The sequence below is a fragment of the Sus scrofa genome, chromosome 12, assembly GCF_000003025.6.
Source record: "Sus scrofa isolate TJ Tabasco breed Duroc chromosome 12, Sscrofa11.1, whole genome shotgun sequence".
Taxonomy (NCBI): Eukaryota; Metazoa; Chordata; class Mammalia; order Artiodactyla; family Suidae; genus Sus; species Sus scrofa.
This window is the reverse complement of record NC_010454.4, coordinates 36,894,624-36,915,523: the sequence shown is the minus strand read 5'-3', so window position 1 is coordinate 36,915,523 and position 20,900 is coordinate 36,894,624. Positions and strand designations below refer to the sequence as shown.

At 56.4% G+C, this 20,900-nt stretch overlaps 1 protein-coding gene across 12 annotated transcripts in view; it reads left to right on the top strand.

Moving 5' to 3' along the window:
• Nucleotides 1–20,797, top strand: part of BCAS3 (BCAS3, microtubule associated cell migration factor) — a 580,495-nt gene extending 559,698 nt beyond the window's left edge. For 5 of the 12 annotated variants that reach the window (XM_021068154.1, XM_021068162.1, XM_021068158.1 and 2 more), the window contains 2 exons: nucleotides 6,897–6,962; nucleotides 19,974–20,797. In XM_021068154.1, coding sequence (XP_020923813.1) covers nucleotides 6,897–6,962; nucleotides 19,974–20,122 — 215 coding nt within the window. In that variant the 3' untranslated portion in view covers nucleotides 20,123–20,797. Of the gene's footprint in view, nucleotides 1–6,896; nucleotides 6,963–16,041; nucleotides 16,133–19,973 lie in introns of all 12 variants that reach the window. The other 7 variants (XM_021068159.1, XM_021068166.1, XM_021068165.1 and 4 more) reach the window with 3 other exon arrangements.

The window sequence follows — 20,900 nt, the reverse complement described above, 5'->3', positions numbered from 1 at the left end:
ATCTCAGTGGCTTCTTCTCCTTCACTCAGTCCAGGGCCGCCTCCTCTGCTTCCTCGGCCTCCGTCACTATCCATAAACTGATGCTTCCCAAAGCATCTCCAGGTTGGCTTTGCCTCCTGATCTCCAGGCCATCTCTTGCGTCACCGACGGACATCTACACCTAACCAAGAACTGAACTCCTCTCCCCCAGCTCTGTCCTCTCAGATCACCCCATCTCATGCATACACAGCCCTCCAGGACCAGCCGCTGCCCTCTCTCCATGCTCCTCCCTGTGCTGCACGCGAGCTCCAGCCAAGCTGAACTTCCCAGGGGGGTCCAGAGCTGACCTGGGCACATACGTCTCCTGCCTGGGAGGCTGTGTCCTGGAGCCCCCTCCTTCTCTTCCTCACCACCCGCCCCCTAAAAATACCTTGCCTAATTCCTGCTTAGTGGATGTTCCTTTCAATATTGCCTTTTCTAGAAAAATGGGATTTGTTTTTCCCTCTGTAGGGGGAGTTTTGGTTGTTTGTTTGTTTGGCTGCATCTGCCACATGTTCCCAGGCCAGCGATCAAACCCATGCCACAGCAGAGACCCAAGCTGCAGCAGGGACAGCGCCAGATCCTTAACCCACTGCGCCACAAGGGAACTCCAAAATAGGATTTTTTTCAATAAGCAAAACATTAACTTATTCCAGTTATTTTGTATCTAGCTAAAGCTATAACCTAATATGAAAAAATTTTTTCATAGGCATTCCCAGATTCCCTCCCTGGCCCAGGGAACTTCCTATGTTGAGGATGCAGCTAAAAAAAAGAAAAAGAAAAAGAAAAAATTTTGATAAACACCTGGATGCATGTTAAATTCATTTTCTCTTTAGACTTTAACCCTTTTAATCACTACCTAGCTAATCCTTATCTTTCTCTTATTTTTCATTTATTTATTTATTTTTGCTTTCTCCCATACCTAAGAGCAAGAGCCCCAGGCCGAATTCACTGGTCCTGATCAGCTGTTTAAAAATATTCTAGAGGCGTTCCTGTTGTGGTGCAGCGGAAACGAATCCAACTAGGAACCCTGGGGTTGCTGGTTTGATCCCTGGCCTCGCTCAGTGGGTTGGGAATCTGGTGTTGCCATGGGCTGTGGTGTGGGTCAAGGACACAGCTCGGATCTGATGTTGCTGTGGCTGTGGTATAGGTCTGGTTCGACCCCTGGCCTGGGAGCCTCCATGTGCCATGGGTGCAGCCCGAGGAGAAAAAAGAAAGGGGGGGGGCAAAAAAAAATATTCTAGGACACATCTCTTTGGCGGGCAGCCTCCTTTTGCTGCTGTTGCCTCTTAAGAGCTTGGTAAGTCAGCAGTCAAGGTCAGGAGGGCCTGTCTCTTCCCCATGACTGTGGCTTCCTGCAGTCCTGGGAATACTGCTTCATTCCCCTTATGATCTCAACACGAAGGGTAGGAAGGAGGCGGCATCTTTTCCTGTCTAGCATCTCTTTAACAGACTCTGTTCTGGTCCAGATGCAGTTACTGTTGGGGATCACCCTTGGGGCTCGATCTTTCCCTCGTACCTTCTGCCAGAAATACATTTCCTTCCTTACTCAAATATCCACAACTTTTAGAAAACAGTAGTCTAGGCAGTACATTCTAGTACTGTTTTATTTCATTTTTTCTTTTTTTAACGCATTCATGGAGTTCCTGTCCCGGCTCAGTTGTAATGAAGCTGACTAGTATCCGTGAGAATGCAGGTTCGATCCCTGGCCTGGCTCAGTGGGTTAAGGATCTGGCATTGCTCTGAGCTTCGGCTTGGATCCCAGGTTGCTGTGGCTGTGACAGGCTGGCGGCTACAGCTCTGATTCAACCCCCAGCCTGGGGACTTCCATATGCCATGGGTGAGGCCCTAAAAAGACAAAAACAATAAAACAAAACAAACAAACAAACAAAAACTGCAGTCATGACCCACTAAACTGATGTTACATCAACGAGTTACAATCTACACTTTGGAAACCAGTGCTCCAGTTTATTCTGCTACATCTTCTGAGTTTTCCTGTATATATACTAATTACTCAACAGAAAAGCCTGTAAGATTATTTTCAACTAAAATTCTTCTGAAGACTTCTGTCAGCAACCTCTTTTACTTTTTGCAAGGGCCGTTTTCCCTTCTTCGCATGGAAAGCACATTTTGAACCGTAAACAGTTTTGAAATGGTCACAGGAGGGGTTCAATAACTTAGTGAACAAATAGCTGTGGCCTCCCTGTCTTTTTCAAAAGATGAACTAAAAGCACTTTGTGTGTGTGTGTGTGTGTGTGTGTGTGTGTGTGTGTGTGTGTGTGTGTGTGTGCACGTCCTAGGATCTTTCATCTCAGGACTAGAGGAATTAAGCTCTCAGTAAATGTTAGGTATTATTGTTATGGAGTTGACAGATGTGTACCCCAAAACAAATAACCCAGTATGTTGGACCCTCTGCCCCCCGCCCCAGGATGACTCTTCCACTGGGCCTTGGGAGTCCTGCTTGTCCTACTGCCAAGGGCTGGGAACATTTCCATACTAAGGTTGCACTTTCAGTAGGAACCATACCAGCCCCCTCCCATCTCAAGGTGCCACGTGATCAGGTGACAGTATGGCAGGCATGGGGCAGTGAATTACTTCTCTGTCTCATGGACATCCCTACTCTCAGGCAAGCACTGTCACCCGAGCAGCTTAGCCAGACCCTCTGCTTTACCTAGGTGGGCCCTGGATTTTCCCTCCTCCTTTGGCGCCTTTCCAAAGTGCTTTTGGGGGCTCCTCTCCTCCGCAGGCCTGCAACTTCCCTCCGTGGCTACAGCAGGCAGGCTGGCTGGCTGTATGTGCCTCTGCTTCTCTCCACACGAAGGGGGGGCCCAGTTCCTGCTCTCAAAGATTAAAGCCTGGAGGGGGCAACAGCGCCGAGCTGTGGGTTGGTTACTTGCTCTCTGGCTCCCATCCCCAGCCCCCACCAGGGCCCACCTATCCAAGGTGGACAGAGCAGAATTCTAGACGGGGGGGCCCCTGCCCAGAGGCACACTCTTCCCAGGATGTGAAGCCAGAACTGCCAAGTCCCCTGTAATGATGCTGTCATGACTGAGGGTGAGGAGAAAGCCCCCAAAGGCACAAGAGCGCCCAGACATCGGGCCTGGTGCCACTGGCAGGCCACAAGCACCTGCTCGTGGTGGGGGTTGGGGTGGCAGCTGCTGCCTGTGAGACTGGGGGGAGAGGTATGGACGGGTGGCAGCAGGGGTGCGCTGTGGGTGTTGCTATTGGTGTCTCAGTTCGGAGTCAGTCGCCCGTCTCTAGCTACTTGTCACTGGTCGGAAAGGCCACATCTCAGAGCCCTTTGGCTTCCTAGCACCCAGCTCCTGCGCTGGGGAAGAATGTTTGGTTTTTCTTTTCAGCGGCATTTGCAAGTCCTCATCAGGAAATGGGGGAAGCTTGTGACCTCGGCAGGTTCCTTGTCCCCTCTCGGCTCACTTTCTTCCTCCCTAAGGCTGAGGGAAACCAGGAAGTCAGTGAATGTTTGCCTCCTGTCCTGCGATGTCCTGGCCACCTCTCCCTGTACTGAGCACTTAGGCCACCCACTTCCTCTGCTGTCCTCCTTCATGGCCACCACCTCCCAAATGGCACCTGTGCCTCAGACTCTGTACCAGTCGGGTGAATGTCCTCTCGCTGTCACACCATGGCCAGGTAGATGTTCCTTTCTGCAATTTCCCAGGGAGGAAAAATGAAAACTTTGAAGTGAAATTGTAACTAAAATATGTGGGGTTAAAAGAAGATGCCCAGGAGTTCCCTCTGCCACTCAGCAGGTTAAGAACCCAACATAGGAGTTCCCATCGTGGCTCAGCAGAAACGAACCTGACTAGCATCCATGAGCACACAGGTTCAATCCTTGGCCTCACTCAGTGGGTTAAGGATCCGGCATTGCTGTGAGCTGTGGTCGCAAATGCGGCTCGGATCCCGTTTTTGCTGTGGCTGTGGTGTAGGCCTGCAGCTACAGCTCCGATCCAACCCTTAGCCTGGGAACCTCCATATGCCGCCAGTGCAGCCCTAAAAAGACAGAAAAAAAAGACAAAAAAAAAAAAAAAAAAAAAAAAACCCGACATAGCATCCATGAGGATGCAGGTTTGATCCCTGGCCTTGCTCAGTGGAATAAAGTTAAGTTGCCATGAGCTGTGGCATAGGTCGCAGATGCAGCTTAGATCCAGCATTGCTTGGCTGTGGCGTAGGCCAGCAGCTGCAGCTCAGATTTGACCCCTAGCCTGGGAATGTCCATATGCCACATGTGTGGCTGTAAAAAGAAAGAAAAAGAGATGTCCAGGAAGAATTCCCAGTTCTTAACCCCCTGTCAGCGTTGCCCGATCAGAGGAGTTTATCATTCATGGCCACCCATCATTCACGAGAGGGGAGGCCCGTAAAGGAAGCCGCCCTCATTGTCAGGACCTGCTCTGCCTGTCGTCCTGTTTCCCTGCTCACCAGTGGGCCCACGTGGGACAGCCTGGGCTTCCCGCCCACCTTCCTTTCCAGCCTGCTCCCCACTTCCCCTCCACGGTCACCCCCTAATTACACTTCACCACCACCGGCACTTTTGTGCAGACACCCTCAGCTGTCACCACCAGCACGGGCCCTGCTGACTCACCCCTCACCGCCCCCAAGCTGCCCAGTCACCTTTTTAGACCAAGCTCCAGTCTCCCCTCCTCTGGAGCTTTCTCTGACCGTACAGCCAAATGCCCCTTCTCTCTCCTCTGACCTCTGGCACCACCTCCTCTCTGGATGCTTGGCCCTGGACAGGCAGTGCAGGTTGCCCTTTGCATCCGGGAGCAACAGCGGCAGATTCCCTTCTCCATCCCCCTGGGGGCGGCTCCGATCTGGTGGTCCCTTCAGCCCCGCCCTCAGCCATACCCACCCCCTACGGTGTGTCTTAACTCCCTCCCAGTTCCCTGGGCTCAGTCTGATTCATCTTTGTTACCTCTAACCAGCAGCTTTTTCCCTGCCCAGCAAGCGGCAATGGGACCAGAGCCAAGCGGAGCCCCGGTTAATGTTTGTTGAATGACTGAATGGGGTTTTATGGCTCCTGAGAGGTAAATGAAAGCCAGTCAGAGCAATGGGGAAAAGTATTGCGTTGAAAAGACACACTTGTGTATTTCTGTCCAGTTCTAGGTAGTTCTTCCCTCTTCTGCCTCCTCCCTCTCCTCTACCCTCCCCCTTCTCCCCCCCTCCCCACCTCCCTGTCTCCCCTAAGGCTTCCAGAAGCCCCAGACAGAGGCAGAGCTGTCACAGAGTGATGTTTAAGGCTGAGACATTCCTCTGCACATTTCTCAGTTGGCCAAAGTCTCCTTTAAATGTTTTCACCAAAGCCCACGGGTCCCATCTGCAAGGCCGAAATGCCGACGTGACCTCCCTGGTTGGTCTTCAGAGGCCCCTTTCCAGTGTCTCCCCAACACAGAAGTAGGGATTCTTGTGGCAAAGGTACAGGCTTGGATAAAGGGTGGAGGAGGGCCCCTGGACCCACAGATCAGGGCCCTTCTCTGAAGATGGGCACAGAGGTGAATGGTTAACCAAAGGGAGGATTTCTCTCTGTTCTTCCTCCCCTGCCAGAGAATTCGCCTTTAACCATTGACCTTTCTGCGAGGTGTGAGATCTGAACAAAGTTGTGCACAGTCATGGGTGGTTAGATGCCCGTCTTGCTCTCTGCCTCTGCCCCTTTACCGCCTCAGAAGACAGTCTGAGGTGTGGGGACCACCCCCGAGGTTCGATGGCTGGTAACAGAGGAAAGACACACAGACACATGGAAAACGAGAGTTGGAAATGGCCCTCTGACCCCTTGAGAAATCCAGAGCCTCGGCTCTCAAAGCAAAAGAGAATCCTGTACCAAGAAGGCCCAGCCATGCCCCCCGGATTGAATGTAACAGAAGGAGGCATTGCTGAGTGCCGTACCAGAATCAGCTGCCTAACCTCTGACATTTGGTGATTGCTTCCTGCCCACTTCTCTTTGAACCCCACCCCTGCCCCCAGGGACCCGCAGGCCCGCTGAATAAGATATTGCAAATGTGCTGGCAGGATCCCCCGCATCAGGCGCCCCAGACCTCCCCCGATTTCCCCCACATATGTTTTATTTCGTGTAGCCCGATCGCTTGCAATCCCACCCCTCTGTGTGCTTAATTGAGTTTGCGGAGAACTGACATCCAGTTGCTTCATTTGTTCAGGATGATTTTTTTTTCCACTCTGTGCCCACCCCTCCCCTCCCAGGGTGGGGGCCGGGAGCTCCTTTTCCTGGCCAGTTCCCATCCTCTCCAGCTCTAGCTGGCCAGGACCAGCACGCCATCTCCACTTGGATGCGTGTGACTGATGCTGGCCTTAGGAGTGGGATGGGAGGTTGGGGGGCAAGCCCACCAGGGCCCCCCACCTCCATCCGGGCATGGGCTGAGTCCTGGGAAGGCTTGGAGAGTCTTTGGCTTCATGAGTTATTCATCCTGAAGCCACTGGGAGCTGACTCGGAGCATGCAGTTCATGCGTTTGAGCACGTCTCGCGAGCCTTCTCTGAGCAGCCCAGCCACGCTGCCCAAGCAGCTTGGAACTTTCAGGCTTGGTTTTCCAAGACCCAAGAAGAGGAAGAGCAACCCAGGGGGCTGCCCCAGGGCTGGCTGCACCTCCACATCTTTCCCTGCTCCCGTTCTGGGCAGGAGTGTAGGCAGATTTGGGAGGGGAAGCAGAGGGAAAGATGGACCAACCTGGGCTGGTGAGACATAGGTACAACCCTGGATGTGCCATGCCTGGAACAGACCATGAACACGCCCTGCGAAGCTCCCAGGGGTCAAACCAGAGATCAGATCTCTGCTCCCTCTGATCTCGGCACTGGCCGATCTCTTTAAGGTTCATGTTGTGATCCTGTTTAAAGAAATATTTTATTTTCAATACAGACACAGCCCTTGACGTAGCAGTACACACCGTCACCCCCGAGAGACACGTGGCTGGGAAGTGTGTTGGTATGTAACTTCCCGTCTTGGCCTTCGTGCAAGGCTCCATCCATTGCTCCTTTGGTCCCTCGAGAGGCCGACACCCCTACCCCCTGGTGCTCAGGCTTGGGAAGGTGTTGGCACGAGGGCAAGAGGTCGGCTCAGACGGGAGGTACCTTCTGGCCACAGATGGGTTTGGGATGGGGCGTAGCTGCCCTTCTTCCCCCAATAAGAGTTTCTTTGAGACCCTCGCTCCCTGCCCCCCACTTTCAAGATGGAAGTCAAATTTTCGGATTCTGCTGTGCAGAGCAGAGAGGTCACTAGGCTCTAATGCATTTACCATTGACTGCCCCTCTTGTAGTGCGTCTATTAGTGAGTAATTTGATTTGTACCTATTCATTTGCAGTCCCTGCAGGAGCCTGGAGCTGGCCCCTGGTATAATTGGTGCTGTCTCTATTTTTACATCATTAGATTAGCCCCGACTCCTGGCCACTTGTTGTCTGCGCTTGTCTGTCCATTTATACAACCTAATGTAACACAAAATTCATTACTGATCACATTACTTTCAACTCTGAAGCCAGCCTCGTGATAAACATTTGGTTAACCCCTTCCTGCCCACGGGGGTGGGGGCAGGAGAGCCGGCAGGACAAATGCACTTCCACTCGACAGGCAAATCAATATCTTAATACAGCAAAGTGGAATTGCATTTCTAGATTTGTTATTCCTCCTGGAGGAGCAAATGGAAACTCGCTCGTCTGAGCGAGCTGAATTGAATAATGAATAGAGCCCCGGCACCAGCAGCCCGTCTGTGGACGGAGCACAAAGGCAAAGCCGGCACCCGCCCAGCTTTTTCATCTGGACGGGCGGCACTGCAGCAATTAATCGAGGCTTGTGATTGTGGGTTCGAGATCATAGACTGGGACCCTAACAGAGGCCTTGATGCCACCACCGGTGTCTCAGCCAGGCCTGACCTGGGACAAACCAGGACCAAGAACTGGGTTCCTTTCCATAAAACTTTCACTGATAGGAAGGCACCAGACACATGGCCTTGGCAGTAAGGCCACCCTGAAAGTTAAACCTACTGCTGAAGTTTACCACTGGGGCGTTCCCGTCGTGGCTCAGTGGTTAATGAACCCAACTAGTATCCATGAGGACTCAGGTTCGATCCCTGGCCTTGCTCACTGGGTTAAGGATCCAGCATTGCCATGGGCTGTGGCACAGGTCGATGGCTACAGCTCTGATTTGACCCCTAGCCTGGGTGTGGCCCTAAAAAGACAAATACATAAATATAAGATCAAGTTTTCCATCGGGAAACAAATAGACAATATGATTCCTATTTAGAGCCAGGTCAGCAAAATGTCGGGGCTGGTGTGTGTGTTGTGCCTGTTTGGGGGGTGAGCATCCCTTGGCATGGAAATGCCGTGTGTGCCTGAAAGTGGTCCCAGATCTCAGATGGGGATGCTGGTGAGCATGGGGGACCCTAGTCCAGGAGCTGGCCCAGAGTCTTAAAGGGACCTCAGCACAGCTCTCTTTAGTCTAGAAGATTCTCTCGTACCCTCCCCCTGCTTATCCCCTCCCCAGCCCCCATCTGTCTCTGGGGAGCATCCACACCCACTCGAAGTCATTAACTTGCAGGACAGTCTGTTTCCAAAGGAGTCATACCCCGACTTATTAAGAAACTCTCGTAAAGCGTATACCACAAAGATTAGAAAAATAGACGTAGAGGAAGTAGAATGGAACCCATTACCATGAAAGTCATAAATCCCTAAGTAAAGAGAAGCCATAAACTGAAGAGACTTGGTTGGGAAGGAAAGCTGGGAAAGGCAGCCCCCGCCCCGTCTACAGGATGCTCTGCTCGAGTTCGGGGGAGTCCTGAATGGGAGGTTGGGGAGAGGCACTGAAGCCTAGGGTGCGTGGGCTTTCTCTCCGTTGAGCGGGCCGCCCTCCCTCTCCTACACCCTGAACCCTGCTGCCTGTGAACCTTTTCAGAGCCCAGACGGGCCAGAAACAAGCAGCAAGCCTGTGGGGGTCCCAGGGATTGCTGGAGAGGGCTTGCAGGCTGCTCCTGGCCTTCGCTGTCCCCCGCCTCCCTCCTTCATGGGGGGGCGGCGGCAGGCAGGCTGCCTCACCCCATCCTGACTCTGGGAAGCTCCATTTCCCACAGACAGCTCTAGGGCCGGGCCAGACTCAAGTGCTTCCTGTCGTGAGGAACTACAGAGGGGGATCCCATGGCCGGGTGTTAGCAGACATCTAGGTGGAGGAAGGAGGACCCTGGTGTGTCCCCAGGGCCACCCCTGGCACCAACCACGGTGCACTAACTTGCTCCGTCAAAGGGAACCTACTGCTTTGGCCTCAGCTGTTAATCCCTCAGGTGGGTAAGTGGGCCAGCGGGGGAGGGGGCACCAGGCATCCCACATGGGCCCCCGGCCCCCTCCGGCCTAGAAAACAGATCGGCGCAGCAGAGGACAGATCAGCGGCAGGGAGGAGAGGGTCAGCCGGGGGAATGAGAGACTGTGATTTCTTAACCTTGATGGAAGGGGGAAAGCCACATCTTACCAAACTCTTCCGCTGCGTCGGAGAGAATTTAATTACGTTTGGGCATTTGAATGAGAACCAGATGTGGCTCCAGCCCATCAGGCCAGCCGTGTTCAAGGAGCAGCGTCTCTCCTGTGGTCCACAGGCCCCTGCACCGTCTCACAGCCCTGGAGGGCGGCTCGGTGGGGTCCAGCTTCGAGGCTGGACTTCAGGAGACAGGCAGGTCAAGGCCGGTTCCAGGCATCTGGTTCCATGGGGCAGTTTCCAAGCCCGGTGTCCTCCCCAGAGGGGTGCTGAGCAGGCATGTTTATGGGGCCCTGGTTAGGACGCCCAAGAGGAGTTCCGTTCCAGCACCCAGCTGGGCATCCATCCTCTACAGCCACTTTGCCCCCCACGCCCCACTGCAGCTTTGCCCCCGGTGTCGTGCCCCCAGTGCGGTCCCCAGTGCAGCCAGAGAGGGAAGTTGGGGCCCTCCTGGGTGAGGACCGCTTCTCCAGGGAGCTCAGTCTGCTGGAGCATCAGAGACGGCTACCCTAGCTTGCTAACCAGGACCCCACTGCAGTGACAGCGGTCCCTCCCACACCATCAGGGCCAGTGCATAGCCCGCTTCTTGCAGCACCTTTGCATCTTCCTTAGAACCTCAGGCCCCCAGTGGGGTCGCAGCCCCTCCCCTCCAGCCTGACAGATGGTGAAGCAGATGAGAAGTGAAGCGACTGGCCCAGGTCATTCAGCACGTCTGCGGCAGAGCTGGGGCCAGGGCGAGTTCCCAGCTCCTACTCCTCCTTCCATCCACAGGGAGGTTCAGCTCAAGGCTGCTCCTACATCTGGCTGATCTCAAGCCTGGTTTCAGCCAGATTTATCACATAACTCAAAACCGGGGGCACATGAGCCAGGTCAGCTCAGCCTTTGCTGTCCGCATGCGCAATAAGCCATGACAGGACCTTCTTTGCCTTGGTCAGGATTTAAAGTTATACTGATGCGGTGGCACTGAGAGGGTCCCCTTTCGTTGGCACTGGTCAAGGTGGCCTGGGTGGGCGATCCTGACCTCTTCTCCTTTGAAGCCAAGACTTGGGAGGGCTTGGGTCACGTGGGTTTCCTGGAGTGGGTGTGCGGCGGTCTGTCTGGTCTTTTCCTGCCTGGGACTTTTGCCGCATCGTGACTGTTGCAGGAGGGGCCTGGGGGAAGGCTCCAGCCCCCAGACTGGCCAGAGCCCCCTCTGGCTCATACCCTCCCTACGGCTGGGCTGTGAGCTGCTCTGCCTGAAAATCAGATGCTCTGCTCCCTTCCCTCCATACCCCCAACACACACACACACACACACACGCGCGCGCGCGCGCGCAGCCAGCTCCAGGGGAGAGAGGGGGTGGAGGGTGTCTTTTGAGCAGGGATCTTCCTCATTCTTCAGGCCTCCATCCTTCACCCTCTCTTCCTACTTTTATTCTCCCTTCCCCAACATTCCAGCACGTTCCTCTCCTGTCATCCCTACTGGGGCCCCTGGATTCCGGGGTCTAGCTACCTCTGTGTCCCCATGTCCTGATATTAATGCCAGACTGGTCTGATGTCATGAGTAAGGTTTCCAGAGGCCTGAGGACCTTTCCTGTCGGAGGGAAGAAAGGCGATGTGCCTTTTCCCCAGTTTTTGTGGGCGAAGCTAAGGCACAGATTTGCCAGTCTCCTCAACTGTCCTTTCAAGGTATTAGCCAGGACTCTTGCCTTCCAGGGAGGGGCCAGTGGATGCCCAGGAGGGTCTGAGGTCTCCCTGAGATCTCAGGTGCCCCCTCCCCAAGCCCTGAGGCTATTAGGCACCTGTGCCCGGCCCCAGTGGCCAAGAGAAACCATTCAAGGCACCTTAGCCAAGAGCAGCAGGTATTTGTCCTTAATGTCGAGAGGTAGGGGATAGAAAGGGGGCAAGGAGATAAGAAAGCATATTTGTGGGAGCCCTGTGGGTTGGAAGAGACGCCTACCAGGAAGGAAGGCTTGCCTGCGCCCTGGCCCTTGGCACAATTTCTCAGGAACCCCAGGCCGAGTGTGTGATGGGATGACCGGAAGTAGGTGGCATCAGTGGGCCGGGGCTCTGTGCTCAGACACAGAGGTGAAGCCCCGGAGATACCCAGGCCAGCGTGAGCCATCTTCTCATCTCATCCTTTATTTCATCACCCAGACCAGGATTCCTATGATCTGAACATTCCTGTTATCTGAACATTTTTATCCTTAGCCCCCCCCCAGCTTCAAGAAACTTCCCTCCTTCCTTCCACAAGCGTGCCTGGGAGGGGAACAGAAACCCCTGCCCAAGGAGGAAGGCGATACCTTCCCAGCCCCCGCCCCGCCGCCACCAGCGCCCATCCTTCCAAGCCCCAGTGCTGGTGGAGGACGAAGGGGATCCCTGATCTGTTGGCATCTCTTCAGGCTCTGAAGCCCGAGGGAGGTGCCTGAGGGGGAGACCCGGCCAGGCTGAGAGGGCAGGAAGGGGGAAGGTGCAGGGAAGCCGGGCAGCCTCAGATGGGTGGGTCAGAGCGGGAAAAGAATCAAGGCGTCCCTACAGACTGCCTCCTTTCCCTGCTGCCCTTTTAACCCCCGCAAAAGTGCCCCGGGGCTGAGGCTGGCTCCAGCCCAGAGGGTGGTCTCTGACAGAGGTTTCTAGAAGCAATCTCAGCCCACTCCATCTCTCCCTGATGAGACCTCCACCTCCCTGAGCCACCCTCTGGATGAGAGAGTAGTTTCGGGCCCAGGACGGGTGCAAGACAAGCAGCCTATAGCCATGTCCACCCGGGCCACTCCCTGTTGGCAACCGGATCATCTCTTTGGGTCTCAGCACCAGAAAGCTGCCAGACCTGCTGAGCTCCACTCGATACAGTCAAGCCCCCCCCCCACTTCCTTAGCCTCTCTCTCCGTCCAAGCCCCAGTTTGCATAATTGGTCCTAGGCCCTTGGGGGCAGGCCCTTGGCTGACCAAGTCCATTCCTTGGGGCAGACCCTGTTGGGATCCCTTTGCTGAACTTGCAGCAGACCAGTGGTTTCTGGGGCTCCTCTGTGTGTATCCCCTGCAGGGAAGAGGCTAAAAATCCCTAACCTCCCCATTGGAAGACCCCCTTCCCCACCTAGCCCCACCTCCCCGCCCCGTCCGCAACCAAGAACCCTCACAGTATAGGGGAATGAAACTGTTTGCAGACCTCCTCTGAGCCAGGCACTGGGCAAGATGGGGCAATTTGGCTGGCTGCTCTGTGCCCTGGAGCCACCCACTCGCCTGGGGTACCACTGAGCCCAATCCAGGGGGCTTAACCGCATGCCCTGCTGATGGGGAAGAACTGGGAGGTGGACGCAGGAGGGAAAAAGAAAAATCAATGCACGTCAACAGGGTTGGAAATTTATTTTCCAGCTTGGAAGAGGGTATTTTCAAAGAGGCAAGGAGGGAAATGAAAAGCTGTAAACACATATCTGCCATCGTCCTCTTCGGGCCATTTCTTGATTAAAAAGACTCTTTCCCAGGGTCCAGTGGGGTTGGGGGGTGGGGGAGGCATGCACAGGTGAAGGCCTGGATGGTAGAGACACCCGCTGGGGAGGGAAGATGGAGAGAGACCTCAAGGACCCCTGGATAATCACAATCACTAATACCATTGCAGCAGTAAGAGTAACCCACAGGGCGTTCCCGTTGTGGCTCAGCGGAAACGAATCAGACTAGCATCCATGAAGATGCAGGTTTGATCCCCAGCCTTATTCAGTGGGTTAAGGATCCGGCCTTGTCGTGAGCTGTGCTGTAGGTCGCAGACACAGCTCAGATCCCGCATTGCTGCGGCTCTGGGGTAGGCTGGCGGCTACAGCTCCAATTCGACCCCTAGCCTGGAAACCTCCATATGCCGTGGGTGCAGCCCTAAAAAGACAAAAAAAGTAACTCACATTTGCTGACAGGAAGCTTTAAGCACTTGGTGATGCACTCTGCATACATTATTTAATTTAATTCTACAATCGGGCTGAGAAACAGAACTGAGGCACAGAGGTTGAGTGACCTGCCCCAAGGCACCCAGGCAGCCGCTTCTCACCGCCCCTCCCCCCCTCAGGCCTTTGAGTCTAAGGGGTGGGGGTGGGGGGCATTCTCCCTTCTCTCTGCTGGAAGTGGGCGCCAGTGTAGGGTAAGGCTCCACCCTGAGGTCTAACCTACTCGCCCCAGGCCACCTGGGTGGTTAGGGGGGCACTGGGGTGTGTGGCTGCAGCCAGGGCCCAATAAAAGTGCTCTGCTAATCCCTTTAATGGGCAGCATCATGAGGCTCCGAGTGCGCTGGGCTGAGCTGGACTGGCCGGAGCCTCTGAGCCCAGCAGACGGGCCCTAGCAGTAAATGCTGCTGCTCCTGTGGTGGGGGAAGCGCCAGGGCGGCCTGGGGACTGCTCCTGGGATCCCAGGGACCCTCTTCCCAAACACACACCGCACTGCCCTCATTGACCCCCAGTAGGTCCCAGAAACAGGCCTCCCCCCAAATCCCAAGACCTGGGCTCCTCAGAGCCCCAGGCTGCCAGAAGCTCCTGAGGGGGCTTCCCGGGGGTCTCTGGCCACCCCCACTGCCATCCTGCCTGGGTCCAGCCCCAGGGAGGACTCCACTCCTACCCCTTCCCCCAGGGTTCCCTGCCCTCCTGCACCCACCCCCGGCTCTCCCAAAGCTCATGCGGGCTGTGTTCTCAGCGTTTCACCCTCTCCCCGGGGATCGGGGAACCGAGATCTTAGCGCTTAGTAAAGTGACGTATGTGACTCAAGACCTGCGTCTCTGGCCTGTCCCCAGAAGTCCCTGCCTTGGGGACCAGCACTCCAGAGGGGAAGGCAGAGAGAGAGGGGCATCCTCGTGCCCCGCCCCCTGGGCCATCCCTGGTGCCCTGTGAGTGTCCCCTTCCTGCCTCATCCTCTGCCTCTCCCCTGCCCTGCTCAGCAGCACCCACTCCCAGCACCCAGGCACCAGTCTCTGCTGCTCCTGCCTTTGCAAAGGGGCCACAGGATCCTGCTGTGAGAGTAGGGGGCCCAGGCGATGGTGAAGGACGGAAGACAGGCTCCTTCACTGCACGTGGCCCAGCCCAAATGTGGGGCCGTGTGTGTGGGCAGCCAGGCTCCTGACTCTTCTCACACTCCCCGGGTCTCCCGTGGTGTACATGCCCAGGGAGCCAGGGTCGCTGCTCCCTAACAAGGCCAGCCCCCTCTCTGTCCCCCTCGGCCACCCTTGCATTTTACAGGTTTCATATAGAGTGGGGGCAACCTGGGGGTGGAGCGTTCCTGTTCTTTTGCTTATTTCCTGAGAGCCAAGGCTCCTTTTTACTTGCTGCTCATTCTCTTGTCCCCTTTGCCCATGTGGCTGGCTCATCCTGGCCCGTGGCATGGAGGGACAGCTATGGCTCATTTTCCAGAAGGGGCCAGCAAGGAATGGGTGGGCACAGCCAGTGGGTGGCAGTGGAGCCAGTCTCAGTGATGCTTGGGGTTGTCACATCTCCATCCAGGGCCTGCACTGGCCTGGTTGGGCCAGTGGCCACTGCACTGGCTCAGGCGGTGGGACAGGGGGAGATGGGCCATGTGTGTGTGTGGGGGGGGCTGTGTACTTAGAGCCAGTGTCTTCCTGCTCTTCCTTGGTTGTGTTGTCTGCACAGCGGAAACGAATCCAACTAGTGTGAAGGATGCACGTTTGATCCCTGGCCCCACTCAGTGGGTTCAGGATCCGGCATTGCCTTGAGCTGTGGTGTAGGTCGCAGATGCTGGCAGACGTGGCACGGTTGCAATGGTTGTGGTGTAGGCCGGCAGCTGCAGCTCTGATTCAACCCCTAGCCTGGGAGCTTCTATATGCCGAGGGTGTGGCCCTAAAAAGAAAAAAAAAAAAAAAACATTTTCTGTGTCCAGCCACTGGGAGCTACTCCTCATCCCGTATGTTGCTTTGAGGGCCACAAAGCAGCCCCGTTGGAGCTGGCCAGAGTCCACATACTTCTGCTGAGGGGGAGGCTGCGGGGATGCTTGCTTCGTCCTCCCCTCCCCCCACGAGCCCCCAGCTCTCTCTCCTGCAGCCCCAGGCAAGTTCTTGGTGGACTTGCCCCCGCCCCCAACCACCTCAGCTGCCCTTAAGCTCTTCAGACCTCAGGGGTCTTGGGAATGGGGAGGAGGGTGGCAGCCAGAAGCTGGGCCATGGAGTCCAAACATCTGGAGGCGTCCCTGAAAACTCCGTAGCCTTTCTGTCTCCTCTGTGTCTCCTGGCATCCCACCTGCATGGGGTGCCGTCCAGCACTGCATGGGCCAGAGGCCCCTCCTGTCCCCTTCCCATGGCTGCTCGTCCTGTTCCGTGTGCGGCTCCCCACCCCCCGCCGCCCATCATCCCTCATGCCAGAGCGGGTCTCGGCTCTGCCACAACAGTTCCATCTCCGGGACCCCCCAAGACTGGTCCCCAGCCCCCTCCACATGCATGTCAGTGCAGGATTCTGCTGCGAGCTTCTCCTCCTCCCCGTGTGACCTCCCGCGCCTCCTGGTACCCTCTCTACCCGCTTGCAGAGATCAGTCTGCTTCTCCATCATGGTCCAGATCTTTTCCCAAAAGATTCCTCCATGCTTTTCTTTTCAAAAGGGAAAAAAAAAGGAAAAAAAAAACAATGCCAACAACCCAGCGTCCGTGAGCAACCCAACAGTAACAAAGCGTGTGTTCGGGAAGGAGGAAGGTAAGGCCACCCACTTCCATGTGCCGCTTGCTCCGAGGGCTGGGTGGCCGGGGGACCTGAGGGGGGACTGTGTGTGCACCCCTCCTCCACGTCCACTTCCGCTTCCGCACACACTCATGCGCCTGTCTCGTGAGAAGAAGAGAAAAGGTTTTGACAGAGGCACGTAGGAAAGTGCCCAGGACCAGCCGGGCCCCTGGTTCTCTTACTGGTAGTCCTGCTGCAGAAGGAGCCCCACACCCCCTCACCACATCATTCACTCACGCACTCATTCATTCATTTACTCAAGAATGTTTTTTGGGAGTTCCCTTGTGGCATAGCAGGTTAAGGATCCGGGTTGTCCCTGCAGCGGCTCGGGTTGCTGCTGTGGTGCAAGTTCAATCCCTGGCCCAGGAGCTTCCACATGCCATGGGGGCAGCCAAAAAAAGAAAAAAAAAAAAGAGAAAAGAAATATTTTGAGGGAGTTCCCTGGTGGCCTAGCGGGCAAGGATCCAGTGTCGTCACTGCTGTGGCTTGGGTTGCTGCTCTGGCTCAGGATTGATCCCTGGCCCAGGAACTTCCACATGCCTCAGGCACAGCCAAAAAAAAAAAAAAAAGAAGACAAGAAATAGTTTTTGAGCACCAACTCTTTTGTAGGCACTGTGGTCGGCACTAGGGAATAGAGGTGAGCACAGAACCGGCCCCTGAGCGCCTCTCCTCCTAGATGGGGACACGCTTGAGAGCATAGGGTCCTAGGGGGCAGGAGTCAGTGCCTAGCCCCGCTCTGCCAGGGCAACAGCACAAGCTTCAAAGATGAGGAGGTGTTCTGGGAGCCGAGGGAGCCTGGGAAGGGCGTTTTGGTCAGAGGGAGTGGCATGCGCACAGGCCCAGAGGCCTAAGGCGGTCTGGAGAGGCCCCCACACGGCCCAAGTTCATTGCTTTGGTTCCTCAAATCCAGTAACAGGTGGTGTTGGTGGGGGCAGGGGAGGGTCAGGGAAGGCCCTTCGATAGTGCTGAGGAATTTAGAGCTTATCTTGAGGACCTTTAGGAGTTGAGGTCAGTTTTGTTTTCTTTTTGTTTTGTTTTGTTTTGTTTTTTTGTCTTTTGTCCTTTTAGGGCTGCACCTGCAGCCTATGGAGGTTCCCAGGCTAGGGGTCCAACCGGAGCTGCAGCTGCCGACTTACCCCACAGCCACAGCAGCGCCAGATCCCAGCCACGACTGCAACCTACACCACAGCTCACGGCAATGCTGGATCCTTGATCCACTGAGCAAGGCCAGGGATCGAACCCGAAACTTCATGGTTCCTAGTGGAATTTGTTAACCACTGAGCCACGACGGGAACTCTGAGGTCAGTTTTTAAGCGGAGGAAAAGTCAAGTGAGGTTTGTGCTGCAGACAGACCCCTCTGGCTTTGGAATGGGCCGGCTTGGAGAGGGGGCGCCTGGAGATCAGGAGACTGGTAGGGAGCTTTGGAAATTCTCTAGGCGGGAAGCACAGGCCTGCCCTGGCAGTGGCCGTGGGGACAGAGAGAAGGGAAGAGACCCTGGTCACCCTAGGAGATGGGGTCATTTCCCTCATTGGTGAGAAGATGAGCAGGACAGCTGAGGCTCTACCTGGCTCCCAAGAGCAGCAGACTCATCGTGTAAATCCCTTTGGCAGCTGTCCCTGCATGGTCACGTGAGGGGATGAGGGGCGTCCTCGCTCCCAGACTGGTGGGGCTGGGTCACTGCAGGGGGTCGCTGTGGGCCTGTGCAGAGGGGCAATGGGGTACCGCACTGGGTCTCCGCAGCTTCCTTGGCAGCCTGGATGTGTCAGCACTTTGCATCAGGGACGCTGGGCCTGTCCCCCAGCTCTGGGAAGGAGCCAGCCTTCCCCCCGCTAGTGGCCTTTTCTGCTCCTTCATCGGGGGCTTTCTTCCTGGAGCCTGGGGTCCAGAGCCTCAGGAAGCCCCTGCTTGTCTCGCTCCTGCCACCGCTCTCCCTGCTGCCCTCCTGGCCCTGCTGTCAGCGCCCCCTAGTGCTGGGAAGGCCTGCACAAGGGCAAGAGCCTCTGAAATCAAACTGGGCCTCCATCTCCCACGGGTTCCTGGGCTTGCTTGTGGGGGAAGAAGGGGATGGAGGGAGCTTTCGTGGAGTCTGAAGCTTCCGTATAGAAACCCCTGGGTCTGTTGTTTGCTTTCCTGTCCTGTCCCTCTCTTGGCACAATGGCCTGTACTTCTAAAGGAGGGTGAGCCTGGAGAACGAACAGGGAAGGAGAGAGGCCACATGTCTTCTAGTCCAAATCTAGATATTTCTTCACTTATCTCAGGGTCGGGACTAATGGGGCAGCCAGGGTCTGGTGCAGATCAGAAGCCATCGCCAGGCCTGCAGCCTGTGTCCGCAGCCCTCTCCATGTCCACCCCCGACCCCCATCTGTTGAGAGGTCCTTCTAGGCTGGGCCCAGGCCCCAGATCCTGGGGTGCAGGCCCCTCACCCAGGACCCGGAGCCTGCTCTGAAGGACAGCACAGATTCCCCCAGCCCGCTCTGTGACTGCTGCTCCCGGGCCTCCTCAGTGCTTTGCGGGGAGTAGGGCTCAGTGGTTGGTTCCTGGCTGGTGGTGGCCAGCCCAGGAGGAAAGGCCATGACCTGTTCCCTAACCAAAGCCAGCTGTGCTTGTGTTTGGTGGCAGGGGCCTTGGCGTGGAGATAAAAGGAGGCCAGACAAGTGTAACATTCGAGCACGTCTTGCCATTTCAAATGACCGCCTTGAGGTCCTGAGCTCCTGGGGCGGGCAGGCAAAACCCCCTCGGCTCCGAGCAGGTGTCCCTTGGAGAAGAGGTTGCAGGCGCCACATCTTGGCTTGGGGCAGGCTCTCAGGGTTTGCCAGGGATGTCTGTCCCCACACCTTAGAGCCCACTGGGAGGGACTGGAAAGAGATGGGAACTGGCCACTTTCAACCAGCCAAGAAGGAATTCTTTCTTCCTTGCATTCAGCATGCAAGGAAGTCTGTCCCCAGCCTACCTACCCCCAGGACTTATCCTGGATCAAGAGCTGGGGGCGGGTGCAGTGGAGTCAGTGCTGTATCCAAGATGGGGAAGGGGCAGAGGAGGGGATGGGAGCCTCCCAGGTTGATTCTGTGCATCTACATCGGGGGGGCCTGCCTCCCAGGTTGATTCTGTGCATCTACATCGGGGGGGGGGGGGCGGGTAGCCACCAGGACGCTTGGGGGCTCAGAGGAAGGGAGAGAGCAGGCAAGAAGAGACCCTCTCTCTCTTGGAGAAGGGCCCTCTCCCACCAGGCAGTCCCTCCTGTAGGAAAACAGGACACTTTCCAGGAGGCCCCATCAATGAACAGGGGCCTGGCCAGCAGGTGGATTGTGTGGGTGAGAAGGAGTGAGTGGCTAAGCCGGGGTGGAAGCTCCAGGGCAGGGGAGCTGCAGTCCTTCCCAGGTCTTGGCTCCTCCCCTTCTGCCTGACCTGCAGACCCAGGACAGAAGCCCCTCGGGGACTTGGGGGAGCATGCTGGCTGAGCATGAGTATGTGTGCTGGCCTGGGCACACGCCCCGTGGACGGCAGTGTGATTCAGACTCTTCATCAGGGCGGCCCTATTTGTGGCCTTCAGGGGTTCCCACCTTGAGGGAGCCCCTGGAGCCTGCCAGCCAAGGGAGCATCCCCCTCCTGTGGCCGAGCCGCCTTTGACCCCAGCTGCCACCCAGTCCATCGGGGGAGCATGTGGGGATTCCCACCACAGAAGGATGTAAATGGACCCTGATTGGTGCCTCAAGGCAGGCAGCCCAGCCCAGGGTGCACCCCCAGCCACCGCCCCCCCGCCCCCACCTCCGCAAGACTGCACTCTGACCAGGCCTGGCCCTCTCCTCTGTCTTGCAGAACTACAGCGAGAGGGAAGCATCGAGACTCTGAGTAACAGCTCAGGTTCCACCAGCGGCAGCATCCCAAGAAACTTCGACGGCTACCGATCTCCGCTGCCCACCAATGACAGTCAGCCCCTCAGCCTCTTCCCTACCGGCTTCCAGTAGGTACCAGCGACCTGCTTCTGACTGGCCGGCGCACTCACCTGCTGGAGGGAAGCGGGAGAAGCCCTCCACTGGTCTTCCCCTTCAGACTCTGCTCCTCTCTTACCAACCACCCTCCCAAGCTTAGTGACAACAGCCGCTCACCCTCCCTGGATGAGAAGAGACCCTTCTCCGCAGCGCCTCGGCGCACTCTGACCTGTGCCCCCATCAGCGGGGCTGTGGCCTGGAGAGACTCTGCAGCAACTCCGTCCCCTCCTCCGTTGCACACGATGTCCTGCCCGCACTGGATCTGCTTTTGTATTTTCTAACCAAACCCTCGGGGTGGGGGGGGGCGTGGGGGGCAGGTCTGGGTGGGGAGAGGGTGGATGGCCCCGTGGGCACTTTGACCCCAAGTGGGCAGCCCCGGCCCACTCCTGGCTTTGGCACTCGCTGCCCAGCTTCCCTTGGCCAAGCTCCCCTGGCGAGGGGGTGAGCTGAGGCCCAGAGTATTTGGGAAGGAGGAAGGAAGGAGAAGCCCCCTTCCCCCTTGGCTGCTGGAAAGGATTTGTCTTTCTTGTCTGTAAGCCCTTGCACCCTGGTCCTGTGCTGTTCAGTGGAGGAAACCGTGGTTACCCAGGTCCTGTCAAAAAGTGCACGTCTCGTCCAATAAATCACGCTGCAATTGGTGTCCATCCCTGAGTTGCTGGGGTCAGGGTCCTTTCCAGGCGCTGAGCAGAGTCCTAGGGCCTGACCGTGTGTTCTTGCTCCCAGCACCCCCTGCGTCAACATGGGGGTGGGGGTA